A 14,457-nucleotide genomic window follows, 5' to 3' on the forward strand; every position below is an offset into this window, starting at 1 on the left:
TATGTGTAAAGTTATTAACAAGTTTTTACAAGTAGTTCCTTCTTTAGTAAGAGGGTTGTCTCCTCATACTAGTGTATGGTTGTATACATTTGCCATTGGTATGCAAAATATTACCGTATTTTTCGGAGTATAAGTCGCTCCAGAGTATAAGTCGCACCGGCGAAAATGCATAATAAAGAAGGAAAAAAAACATATATAAGTCGCATTTTTTGGGGAAATTTATTTGATAAAACCCAACACCAAGAATAGACATTTGAAAGGCAATTTAAAATAAATAAAGAATAGTGAACAACAGGCTGAATAAGTGTACGTTATATGACGCATAAATAAACAACTGAGAACGTGCCTGGTATGTTAACGTAACATATTATGGTAAGAGTCATTCAAATAACTATAACATATAGAACATGCTATACGTTTACCAAATTATCTGTCACTCCTAATCGCTAAATCCGATGAAATCTTATACGTCTAGTCTCTTATGTGAATGAGCTAAATAATATTATTTGATATTTTACGGTAATGTGTTAATAATTTCACACATAAGTCGCTCCTGAGTATAAGTCGCACCCCCGGCCAAACTATGAAAAAAACTGCGACTTATAGTCCGAAAAATACGGTACTCTTAATTCCCCACATATTAAATCAGTGGAATGCATTATTCAAATTTAATAAAGAAAATCAACAATACTATTGATTTGGAACTTTTAACATATAAATACATAAAAAAAATAATTCAAATAAATATATATTTATTACGCTATATATATTTTTAAAATGTTTTATGTGCGATATTCATAAACAATTTAATTGAGCATGCTAAAGTTGAGACTTACACTTGGAGCATTGTTTCTTGCGTGTGATAATGCTTTGCTTTCTCCTCTCCTGTGTCTGTGTACCGAGGAAATGGGGCAGGGGAGCGTCCCAGTGGCTCCGCCCTCCTGGCTGAGCGATGAACTGCCCTCACAGCTCTTTTTATGCGGGGGCTCTTCAGAGAGGGGTGAAAGAAGTGGAGGAAGTAGCTTCTCATCGTGCCGCCAGGACTGTTTCCTGCTCAGAGATCTGCGGAACACACACACATACGGGCAAACACACACGTACACACAATTAATATTGCAACAACATTGCAATATTGGATGTCGCGGGATTTGGAAACGTAACCTTGTAATGTTTGAGTTTCTTGCAGTAATGTGGATGAGATAGACAAATCATTATTATTCAAGTCGTTATTATTACCCATCCAATATTAACAATTCCTCAATTTGTGATGCATTGTTAATATTTGAGTGTGCTTGTAAGCGTAGTCGCATATTAACCAGCGTGGGTGGTACTTACCTTTACATAGTTATATTGACTTCAAGCTAAATTAACAAATGCATGGTGGAAGACAATGTGACCCCCATGGGCATACTTAATGGCAGTATGGACACAGGAGACAGTGATCGGCCAGACGACTGTACCAGAAAACTTTCTGCACAAGCTGGTGGTCAAATCAACAGACAGCAAGACAAGATGTTGGCGCACAACTTAAATGCAGTGAGCAAAACAGTTGGCTGACCAATGCTGACTGATGGCCAACTAATAATGGAACTTATGCAGTAAGGGGGAGGATCTATGCAAATGTATTGACCATTTATTGTCAAGTGACCTACAGCGATGTACTTTACTCTTCAATGTTTGATCATGTGTAGCATCTCCGTCGGCTTACGGGCTTTTCTAGACACAAACTGTCTCTCGGCTAACTGTTATCCTTTTGGTTGAAAGCAAAAATTCGGGTGACAAGCTGCTGGTTGGCTCTGCGGGTGCAACACAAAACACAATAAGAAATCATCCGGTGTTGACTTTGCCAATGTTAGCTTATAGTAACTTTGTTTTTCAACCGTGGCAACAAAGACAGCGAGTGTAAAGGAGAGTGCTAAGAAGAAAAAAAAAGTGGATGATATTCATTAAATTAAAGAAACAAATCATCAGAAACATGACAGAGCAAGTAGCTGACACTGCAAAGCAGTTTGACCAAATCACAGGTAGACTGCACCACTCTGAAGCAGAATAATGCCAGCTAAGGGCAATAAAATTGGATCTAAACGGCGAACATTTATCTATGAAATTATGGAGATGCTGATGATGGTGTGTTTGACTGAGAAGCATCTGGAAGGAACTACCCTGAAAGTCCACTCTCGAAAGTAAACACTGTACATTATTATTACATTACTTCATAAAACTACTGTACTTGTGTGTACTACATTCCATTGCATTGTTTTCATACAATAGTTCTTATCTAAAAGTTAGTTTTCTTTTTAAAAGGCATGTCACATGTTAAAATGTAGTTTTTCGAGCTACGAGCTGTTTCACGGAACCAATTAAACTTGTATTCCGAGGTGCCACTGTTGGTAGGAATTAACAACAGCAATACTCCAATTATTTATAGGGTTTATAGCAAACTGTTGATCAGAAAAAAATGCATGTTCTAGCAATGGGAGTCGAAAACCGGTTCTTGTTCAGAACCGGGTCCAAGTGTATCACTTTTTTGGAATCATTTTGTCGAGTGGTTCTCTTAACGGTTCTTCCGGGTAGGGATGACGTCATTACGCAACGTGCGTAGTGACATCAGACAGCAACATGGCGTGTTCCCGGCCGGAAAAAGCGCATCAAAGTTTGCCAACATTTTACTCAAAAAGATTGCAACCAGCGCTACTTTTAATAATTCCAAGGTTGCTATTTCATCAAGAGGGGGACATACGAGCAATATGCTGAAACATTTGAACACACAGCATTCTATGAATGTCGCATTCATGAACCACGCCGATCTCATCGCAATGTTAGCGCTATTATCTGTTCAATTTAAATGAATGCCTTCTCATTTAGATGAGCGCGAGGAGACATGTTCTGACCGGTTTGGAGGTGCGCAGTAACAGCTCCAGTTCACGTCTGCTGGTAGCTTTCACCGTGGCAGGGAACAGTACCACTCGGCCAGGAACGACAAATGTCAGCGAGCAGTGACTAAGTTTATAGTCAAAAGCTTACAACAATTTGACACATAGATGCTCCTTCGGTAGGTGAATATTCAATCGTAGTCAGAGAAAAGTTGCATATTTTCTTCCAACCACATTTTTCTCAGTCATAATATTATACTGGTGGAACTCATGAAATTAGAATATTGTGTAATAGTCCATTCATGTCAGCAATTAACTTCAAATGTGAAACTAATATGTGATATTAACTCATTACATGCAACGTGAGATATGTCAAGCCTCTATTTAATTTAACTTTGATGATCATAGCTTACAGTTTAAAAAAAACAAAACACCACATTTTCTGAGATTTTCAATTCAAGGTTTTCAAAAGCTGTAAGCAATAAACATCAACATTATAACAAAATACATTTTTGAAATATCTAGTGTTGCATGCCATGATCACATGTCATTTTATTTGTTTCACCTTGTAAATCTGAACAAACCTCTGTACAGTATATTGAATGGTATATTTTCTAAGTAGAAGACAAAGATTCTTAAAAGTTTAAAAAATGTCACGAAATGTTACATTCTTGTGTAATCTACACATATTTTATTTTGTTAAATTCTCCAGATTTTTTTAAACTTTATTTTCAGAAGTTTTTTTTCTATGGGTTGTGCCTCTTCAAACCTCACTGTTGGCTTTGTAGAGCCATGTTAGCTCTAAACTAAACAAAATTGATGCTCATCCATCAAATTGTTATCTTTTTCCCCCAAATAAGAATCGATAAGAGAACCAATAAAGAACCAAATCGTTAAGCAGAATCAAAATAAAAATCGTATCAATTCCCTAGCAGGTTCCAATAAACTAATGTGAAATTTTAGACAATTTTGAATGAAAATAAAAGGAAAATAAAAAAAAGTTGAAGTCACAATGATAGTCACACACACACTGGGTGTGGTGAAATGCATCCTCTGCATTTGACCCATCCCCATGTTCACCCCCTGGGAGGTGAGGGGAGCAGTGAGCAGCAGCGTGCGCCGCGCTTGGGAATCATTTGGTTATTTAACCCCCATTTCCAACCCTTGATGCTGAGTGCCAAGCAGGAAGGCAATGGGTCCCATTTCTATAGTCTTTGGTATGACTCGGCCGGGGTTTTGAACTCACGACCTCCCACTCTCAGGGCGGACACTCCAACCACAAGTCCACTGAGCTAACCTTCTTTGAAACTGAAACAAAAAAAGTCTCTTACAAACACTAAATGAAAATATGAGCTCTTGTCTTGAGGATCTCTTCTCCCTTCAACCACACTGTTTATCCAAGATTTAACATACTGATGGGGACAGTTTTGTTGGAATAATGGCATACTTTTAAAGAATATTCATGTACGATGGTATTTTTTTATCACTTTAAAACAACTATATGTATTCAAAGATATGCAAAAATATTCTGAAGTTGATAACGCAAACATGTTCAGTGCTTTGTTAATTATTGCATTATGTATTCATTTCATATGTTGTTGAATGATGAGTTTCTCTGTAAGTAGTAGTTTCTTCTCCTCCATGGTAAACCACAGATGATTAGTCTCTCAGTTGCCTTATTGTAGCTCCTGTGACTCATATTGTTTGCAACACCATAGATAATATTTTTATGTTTTTCCTCTCACTAGAAGCTCTGGGGGGTTGATGCAATGTGAAAGTTGCTGAGCTCGCAGAACAGCACCGCAGGCCTAGACATTAGTGATAATATACAAAACCTGAGAGACAAAACTAATTAGTTGCTGTGTGTGTGTGTGTGTGTGTGTGTGCGGGCTATGGCTATGTGAGTGTTCAGAATAATGGATGTGAGCAAGTGTGTACGACTATGCTAATGTGCTGTTGTGTGCGTGTGCGTTTGTGCGTGTATTCCAAGGCCCTCATACATCTTTCAAAGCGATAACTAAGACTAAATTGCAGCCTTTTCGCACAAAATGACCACGTTATATCTGCCAAATATTGTGGTACAGTGCAATACTCGGCCAGTTGAGAAACATCTTTTTGGCTTTCATAACTACAAAGCTGCTTTTTCCAAATACTAATTTTCAGCCATTAATTTATATTGAGATGATTTCACGGACCAAGCCGTGATAATTTGTCCAAAAAGTCACAGATTAGAAACTGCTGAAAGACTCTGAGTCGAGTAATCACATAAGGCAGTTTACAGCTACTATAAAAAGCCTCTTGGGTGAAATACAGACAATCCGCACACTGAGACGTCTGGCGCATGATGCAGAGGGTTCAATTCCAGGTCAGCCTAACTTTTCTTTCTTGCTGTATAATCTGAGATAGGGATGAGATGTAGGGTAAACATTTTCATCTGCCACGTTAACTCTTATGCAGAGCGGCACTCATCTTATTCTGATGTACAAGACCATCATACATCATTTTTTAAAGTCACTGTGTAATTTGTACTCCACTGCGCTTTCATTAACATTTAAATATAAACCCCTGTAATCATGAAGAAAACAGACGGTGGGCGATCACAGTGACTCCTTTTCTATATGTAGATCCGAGTCAACACAGACCAGGGCTTGAGTTGGAGACCTTATGGCGATTGGTCATGGGTCAGAGCTGCATAGAGACACTTCAGCCCACCTCAATCAGTTACGTGCTGGTGGTTATCAGGTTATTGTAACGACAAATTGGGTATAAATGAATGCATATTGCAATAATGCAATAATATCAGAACTCTAAAATGATTACAAAACTCAGCTGCACGCGTGCTGACGAGGACCAGAGGGCGGGAGCGCATTACATCAGTTTTAAAGTAGCATTAAAGTCCAATTTAGGGTCTATTTTAAAGTTATTTTATTAGTTTTCAAATGTCCTAATGGCCTTGCACCCTCTTATGTATCTGAAATGATTTTACCATATCAACCCTCACGGATCCTGAGATATATAACACTTTTGCTCCAATTTTTCATGAGTTGTGTTATGAGTCACGCTCCTGCTGCCTCTCATCCTGCTGTGCGCACTGCGGGCCACTCCCACGGGCGTTCCCTTTCGGATGCTGGAGCGCCTCCGCGCGGCTGCAAGCAATCAGCAATCAACACACCTGCCCCTGACGAGCAACCAGCCTTCAGCCTTCAGCGCGTCTTGAGATCCAGTGCCAGAACGTAGCTTCTCGTACCCGTACAGTAAGCCAACACGTCTCCAGCCTTCTCGCATGTGCTATCTCTCTCTCTCTGTGTTCCCTCCCCGTCGTGTTCACTGTTTCTCGTGTTGTGTCGTCCTCCAGCTTCCCGTCGCCCTTCCTCGTTGTCGAGCTGTGTGTCCCGTCTTCCTGAACTCACTCTGGAGCTCCTCTTGCCTCTCTGGACTTCGACCTCACGCCTGCCCTCTGACCACGACCCCTCGCTCCTGTCCTTGACCATCCGCCTTGCCTTTCGACTTCCGAGCCTGCTTTGCCCTCTTTGGACTTCCGCCTCGATCCCAACACGCACCCTCAACACCCTCTGGTAACCACGCTCATATAAATACCACACAAAGTCAAACAGGTAGGGCTGAACATAAATGTGTCTAAAACACAAGTGATGCGCATTAATGCCACTCCAGACGTACCAATCACAGTGAATGAACATGCTCTCGACTATGTTGAGGACCTTACCTATCTGGGAAGTCTCGTCAGTAGGGACAACTCTGCACAAAAGGACATTAGAGCAAGACTCGGAAAGGCACAGGGTGCTTTTGCTAGGCTACACACCATCTGGAAGTACAAGCAATATGTGGAACAATTTCCCTTGTGGATCATTAAAGTTTGTCTAAGTCTAAGTCAAAGTCAATATAGCTTAAGAACAAAGGTCCGATTTTACAACAGTAATGTAAAATCTGTATTGTTGTATGGCTTGGAGTGCTGGCGAGTTACATCCTACGACATGAAAAAAGTCGAAGCCTTCCACAATGGATGCCTCAGGAAACTCTGTCGAATCTTCTGGCCCGAGAAAATATCCAATGCACATCTATACAAGAAGACCAAGTGCAACAGTGTGGTGCTAGAGATCAAATGCCGCCGATTCCAATGGCTTGGGCATGTTATCAGGATGGACCAAGATCGCATCCCCAAGATCGCACTACGTTGGACTCCACCTAGGAAAAGGAAGCAAGGCCGGCCCAAGAACACGTGGCGGCGTACGGTGACAGCTGAGCTGAAGGAGTTGAACCTAACCTGGGGCGAGGCAGAGCATGTTGCTCAAGACAAGTCCAGATGAAGGCAGATCGTCGAAGCTTTATGTCCCATCAGGGACGAAGAGGATTAAGAAGTGACACTACATATCTTTGGATTAATCACACACCTTACGCACATAAGAGCTAACAACGTCACTGCCTCCATGCCGTCTTCTTCTCTCGCTGCACCGTCACAAGTTGAACTCAAAGATCTAAAACTTTTACTATTTATACAAAATACCTATTCCTCTCAAATATTGTTCACAAATATGTTATAATATGTTATGTTATAAATATGTCTAAATCTGTGTTAGTGAACATTTTATTTCTTTGCCAAGATAATCCATCCTACCTCACAGGCTTGTTTGGGGGAAGTATGAAGGAAGGCAAGATTCTTTATAAATATCTTCGCCATGCCTCTATGGTTTGATTTCAAATACACAAAATTGGGTATCATCAGGTAAGAAAAGTTGTTTTTGCATAAAGGTCCTCTTTAAGTAATTTTCTAGAATGTGACTTCTACCAAAGTCCATCCATCCATCCATCCATTTTCTACCGCTTGTCCCTCTCGGGGGGTGCTGGAGCCTATCCCAGCTGCTTTCAGGCAAAAGGCGGGGTACACCCTGTACAAGTCTCCACCTCATCACAGGGCCAACACAGATAGACAGACAACATTCACACTCACATTCACACACTAGGGCCAATTTAGTGTTGCCAATCAACCTATCCCCAGGTGCATGTCTTTGGAGGTGCCCCGGAGGGAACCCACACAGTCACAGGGAGAACATGCAAACTCCACACAGAAAGATCCCGAGGCCAGGATCGAACGCTGGACCTTCGTATTGTGAGGCACACATACTAACCCCATTTTCCACCGTGCTGCCCTCTACCAAAGTCATGGTCACATATTTTTACTCAAGTATTTTCTGCAAGACAGCTGTGAAAGAGTTCCTCCTAGTGTGTGCTGAACTGCTGACTGTCAATACTTACTCCACAGAGCTGTTTTTGTGGTTGTGTATTGGAGAAATGCAGGGTGGGAGTAGCTGACAGTCTTTGTCCAATTGAAGCTTTTTATTGCTGTTGATGGAAGGTTCACTGTGGTCCGACTGGGAAAATAAGGAAGACAGGACATTGATATGAGTAAGAAAAAAGAGGTTGTGTAAGGAAAAAAATAAAAATACAACAACTGTACACCTTGTGTTTCCTCTTGCTCTTGCTCGTGTGCTTTTCTGCAAGGACAACCATGTTGCCAGTTGCTTGCCTCCTGTGTTTTCCTCCACTGTCCCCCCTTTCTGTCCTCCCAGGTAGTCTTGGAAGACTTTTCTCCTGCACACAGTGGTTGTCCAGGAATCCAAGACCCTGACATAATTTTTCTCTTCTTCCTTCTGTCGCCTTGTCTCTCGCTCCTAAATTGAACCTCTCTCGCTCCTCTCTGTCAGCCTGCCTGTCCCTCTCTGTAAATCTGTCCCTGTCACCTTGCCTCTCTGTGTCCTGCACTAATGCCTCATTTTCTTCCCCCAGCTTCTCCCCTTTAGCTAACTTCTGTCTTTGTCTGGGCCCTTGCCATTCTCTGTCACCCTGTTTTTGTCTCTCCCTGTCAGACACCACCGCCTTTTCCCCTGGTCTTTCACACCCTCTTCCTTCAGTTCTGTCCCTTTCCATCATCCCCACCAGGGATATTTGACCAAAACCTCGTCCAGGCACCCTGTCAAGCAAACTCAGGTCAATTTTCACCCACAGACTCTGTATCTCCTGGTATTCCCTAAGTGGGGAAATGGGCAGATCTTGTCCAATGTTCAAGTGTGGTGGCACAGACTCCAAGTCTTTGCAAGGTCCACCTAACCCTCCAGGATCAGGAACCGAGGTACCAAATGAAGCATTTATGTTGCTAATGCTCAGCGTATTAGCGCTACTACCACTCCCAGTGACACCACTGCTGATGCTACTAGTGCTACTATTAATGGTAGTGGTCACATTGCTACTATCTCGAACACAAAGTCCCTTCCCTCCAAAGGCTCCCAGACCTCCCATTCCGAAACATGGCAGAGGAGGAGTGTACGAGTTGGACAGAGTCTGTGTGTTAATTGCGGTACGTGTCGACGGAGGCGGCAAAGCAGGGTTTTTGATGGTTTCCTCCAAATCAGACTGGCATTCGGAAGAAGAGGATGAAGAATCTGTTTCCACAAACTCTCTAGACTTGGGTGTGATTTTGCTACTCGGGCCTCTGTGCTTTCTTTTTTCCTGTTTGAACAAAAAGAAAAACAAATATGATTGTCAAATTGGCTTACAAGTTTCCCTCCGCACCAGCCGATGAATAACAAAAATACAATGTAGTTTTTTTTGCAAGTTTATGCCAATATAGTATGCCATCTGCTGCACTGGAGCTAAGTATAATTTACTGCGTGTGATAATATAATGCAAATTAGGCACAACGCTTTGCCAGCATGTTTTACTGGTCTGTGAAACACAACATGATTTGGCTTGCTAATGTTTGAATGCCAGTAATAATCACAGCACACGTGTCTCACAATTGAGCACATGGAGTCTGATGTCTGTCACATGCAAATTAAGAAGCAAATAAATCATCAACAGACAAAGTTGACAGAATTCTACCAGTGGACATTATCATTCTGTTCTAATTTTCAAGACATGTCATATATAAACTTCATATCCTTAAATCTAATGTTTTCAATACATTTATATATACAGTACAGGCCAAAAGTTTGGACACACCTTCTCATTTCAATGGGTTTTCTTTATTTTCATGGCTATACATTGTAGATTGTCACTGAAGGCATCAAAGCTATGACACCTGTAAAGTGACAACCCTTTCAGGTTACTACCTCTTGAAGTTCATCGAGAGAATGCCAGGAGTGTGCAAAACAGTAATCAGAGCAAAGGGTGGCTATTTTGAAGAAACTAGAATATAAAACATTTTTTCAGTTATTTCACCTTTTTTTGTTAAGTACATAACTCCACATGTGTCATGAAAATAAAGAAAACAAATTGAATGAGAAGGTGTGTACTGTACATTAGAATACCTTCCTGACAAAACTCTCACTGGGGATTGAACCCTGTATGTCTGTATTACAAGAACAGGAACAAAAAGACACAGTAATATTCAAATGTACGTTTTTTATTTGAACTTCTAATAAAACAGTGACAGCTGTTAAATTCTGTTGACAGATGTGCTGCTCTTTGCTTTTTGTTGAGGTCATACGTTTTATTTTGCAATGTTGCTTTTGCTTCTTATTTTTAATTTCCTGAGCCAACAAACACAAAGCCCTAAAGGTGAGCTAAGATCACAAAATGACAAACTGTCAGTGCTGCGTAAAGCGATTGTTACTTCCTCTATTTTCTTTTAACTGAGCTTACATTTATCTTTGACACATTAGCATTCTTGAGGGATTTTATTGGATGAGTTAAATTCTACATATTTTGTGTTTTGGTTACATATCACCCTTTTCTTCACCCGAGGACAACAACAGTAAAAGTCTGATCTCTTGCTATGAATAAAGCCAGTGCAATATTGTGTGTTTGCATTTCCATCTTGTAAATAATATAATATATTTTGCTATTTGACTGTCTCTCTACTTTATATTGTTCCATAAATCCATGAGTTATGCATTAATAAAACTATCTAAAATTGACAGCAATGAAATACTCATTCAATATCATAAAAATACACTTTTGTCTGCCAAGGCCTAATAAACCAGAGATGATGGAAACACACACATGCACAAACTAACCTGATTTACACTGACAGTGGGTGTTGGCACAGTGGTTTGCTGTAGTGCTACCGGGGTTGCAACTGTGTTGTTTGGCATGGTGGCACCGCGAGGTTCTTTCCTGGGTGCCGTTTTCCCACTCGGGGGCTTAGTCCTTGGCCTAGACGGATTCTGATGCTCCAAGGAGGATAGAGGGAATAGGTCCTTTTCCCTCGCAGCAGGGCTAATGAGGAGACAATAACACATAGAGACGATATGCAAAAACATTAAAAAAAACCCAGATATACTCTCAATGGACAGTTCATTAGGTACCCTTGTGTAATTCAACGACATTGTATCCAAGAACGGTGAAACATACTGCCTGTAATATGCTGAGTGTGGATAGTATAGTGGTTAAGTTACCTCTTTAGCTACAAGAGGGGGTCGTAATACACTATTATTTATGAGTTATCTCATGTGATTAATCATAAACTATTATTGTTTTAATCATGTATTTATCATACAATTCGTTTTGACCGTGCATGCTCCTTTACCTTGACTGCGGATGGTTACCTGAAAAGCGTGGGTTGTTATGTGGTCAGTGATTAGGTCAATGCATACGTCAGTGCAAAGATGAGTGACTGGTGTGCTCACTGGCAAATTTCATTTCCAAATACAGCCTGATGAGACTTTGCTTAAAACTGTTACCAAGGTTTGAGCAAATACATGTAGTGCATTCAAGTACTGTAACTGACAATAAAATTGGAATTGTATTCAAATACTAATATTTGATGTATCTTTGGACAGCACTAATTTTTAGAAACAGCAGTCAGTAACTACACACAAAAACTACTAAATATTTTGTAAAATGTGCAGCTCTGTTCACTGGAAATTAAAAGACAGCTTTTGTCATGTAACTATCTGTTTCGTCAGCCTTTTTGTTTTGGATCTCTTTGAAGGACATTTTTAAAAAACACCATATTGGGAGAAATCTGAATTTTTGAAAAGAGTTTTACAATTTCCAGCTTTGTGTGAGACCGTGTATGTGTCCTGAATGATGATTGGGTGTGCGCGAGGAAGTGAAGGAAAAACTTCTTAAAGGCGTCATATTATGATGTTTTTCAACCTTTAAAACACTTTCTTGTGGTCTACATAACATGTAATGGTGGTTCTTTGTTGAAAATTTTGCATTGCTTAAGTTTTACAGACCATCTTTAAGCCGCCTTCTCTTTAGGATGCGCTGTTTTGTGTGTGGTCTTATTCATGTGCCTCCACTTCGACAGCATCTTCTCCCCATCAGCCATGTTGTACTTCTTAGCGCTTCCATACGGAGTTTAATGACAGACATAAGCTAGAACTAGAAATGGGGGAAATAATACATTTTTAGATGCATCGCAAATCGGACATGAGTGATTATAAAATCGATTAGTAAACGTCAATAATCGATAATCAATTTATTTATTGTAAATAATGTAAGGCAGACATTTCTAAAATGTGGCTGACTGCAGCGAGCCACCTCATTGAGAGTTCCAACCAGCTCTTTTATTACAGGGCATTTATGTTTCCAGTTTTGCACACATCTAATATAACATAATAAATGTGATGGGAATTAATTTAACTGTTTCTTATTACAAATGCACTGTTTTAAAAGTTGCAAGTGATAAACGCTTATTTAGAAAAAAACAAAAATGTAAAACTGCATCAATATACATGAATTAAAGATGCATCAATAATCAATTTTTAATCGAATCCTATCTCCTGAATCGTAATCGTAATCGAATTGGGAGGTGGCTTTAGTTAGAACTATACACTACTTTGTATGAGAAATGGCAACAGCGGAGGATGCATGTACGAGCCAGGAACTTATTGACTTCAACGTCGGACTCTAATGGCAGACATGAGCAAAGATCCTCAGGGAAATTTCTTCCATATATGGAGATATCCACTAACGTCAACGACGCGAAAAATGTCACTAATGGGGCAAAATTCAAAGGGCTCTTTGAGAGGAAATATGAAGAAAGGCAATATTGTTTAATACATATCTCCACCATGCCTCTATGGTTTGATTTCAAATTTTAAAACTGCATGTACTGACTATTTTGTCTGTACAATTAAAACACTTTAAACGTTTATAAACTGTTAGGTTTTACATCTCCAGACTACTTTTTTTTTTACAGTGAAAGAGGGGAAAGCAATGACTGTTTTGATAACAAAGGTTGCTGACCCCTGGCTTAGACCATGAATGTGTGCCTAATATTTAGACGAGTGATTGTGTGGGTTAAACGTCATAGAGTTTGCATTCAGTCATACTTCATCTTTAGTGCAAAGCACAGTCAGAAGACATGCAAGAAAACGGGGGAAATAGTCAACAATATCAGGAGGCCAGACAGGGGATTATTGTTTAATTTTTACAAATCTTTTTTTATTAACCAAGATGAGGATCAACACGGGACTCCAGGCAATTTGACAGAATTATTAAACAGCTGCTAGGAAGCTCAGTGATCCTTTGAATGTGTGGATCATAGCAGATTAGCGCAAAGCCAATAATGGGTGTAATTATTTTTTTATTTGCCTATTTTCTACCCAAATCAGGGAACATTTCACTAGCATTCAAATAAAAGCTAAGGTTGAATTAGATTATTTTTAGTTTCTTGTATTCAGACAAGTTTTTGGTACAAGAGATGGACTGACATACTGAACCTAATCAAATCTGATTTGTACTTGTTGGACGAAGCAGAAGTGAAAGTCAATTGATCACAAATACAAAGTGACATGAAGTTGCCTTTGTGACTGTTCTACTTATTTTTTTTAAGTAGATCGGCTTTAGTAAGGCAAAGTCTTCTGGTATTTAAGCTGGTTTTCTTTGCAAAAACAATGATTATTGGCAAAAAAACAACAACTTTAAAATGCCAATCACATGGTCGTTTACAACTGGACGCAAAGGGCCTGATCTACTAACATCAAGCGTGGGCAATTGATAACAATTACAAATAATAAATGACAAATTTGCATGTACTTATACCAGCTGTTACCATGGAGACACTCATTTTCCTCCACATTCTTGTGATGATGCTCACCAACCTGTGCTGCTTTGCTATGTTGTTGAACATGCAACACATGACATTAACATGCACAACACTTTATGCAATCTAATATCACAATCTGGGCAACAGCACGCCTAAGTTATGGGAATGCACTGGAAGGATGCTGCAAAATGTTTTTTTCATATAAAAGAAACATTAACAGGAGATATATCAAAAATATATCTCCGGTGTAAAAAAAACCCACAACATAAAAAACGCTAGCAGAAATCATTTTGGTGTTCATTTGTCTGCCTCGGATAGAATTGCTGGACAGACGATATGTATCAATCATTTCAATTCTGACAGAAATATGTCGATTGTCGACACAATCATGGAACAGTCATTCTCCCCAACGTCTGTCATATTTCAGAGATCGCCTTCTTCTGACAGCAGCAAGGCCATTTGTACGTATCTGTGCCAGTTTGGACACACATTCCAGACGTGCTAAATATAGATGCCAAACAGTGGCCGTATAATGGTTTTAGGAATGATACATCACATTACATGTGCTAA

The 14,457-nt window shown here is 39.8% G+C and overlaps 2 protein-coding genes across 2 annotated transcripts in view; both read right to left on the minus strand.

Annotated features, from left to right (window-relative positions):
• The window catches only part of LOC133648886 (m7GpppX diphosphatase-like), a 375,169-nt gene that overhangs the window by 99,184 nt on the left and 261,528 nt on the right, over nucleotides 1–14,457 (minus strand). The gene's annotated exons all lie outside the window — the stretch shown is intronic.
• The window catches only part of LOC133648887 (AF4/FMR2 family member 2-like), a 380,782-nt gene that overhangs the window by 40,158 nt on the left and 326,167 nt on the right, over nucleotides 1–14,457 (minus strand). The window contains 4 exon segments of the mRNA XM_062045401.1: nucleotides 837–1,062; nucleotides 8,145–8,260; nucleotides 8,349–9,395; nucleotides 10,904–11,105. Of these exon segments, the coding sequence (XP_061901385.1) occupies nucleotides 837–1,062; nucleotides 8,145–8,260; nucleotides 8,349–9,395; nucleotides 10,904–11,105 (1,591 nt within the window).

This window comes from Entelurus aequoreus, linkage group LG04, assembly GCF_033978785.1.
Source record: "Entelurus aequoreus isolate RoL-2023_Sb linkage group LG04, RoL_Eaeq_v1.1, whole genome shotgun sequence".
Taxonomy (NCBI): Eukaryota; Metazoa; Chordata; class Actinopteri; order Syngnathiformes; family Syngnathidae; genus Entelurus; species Entelurus aequoreus.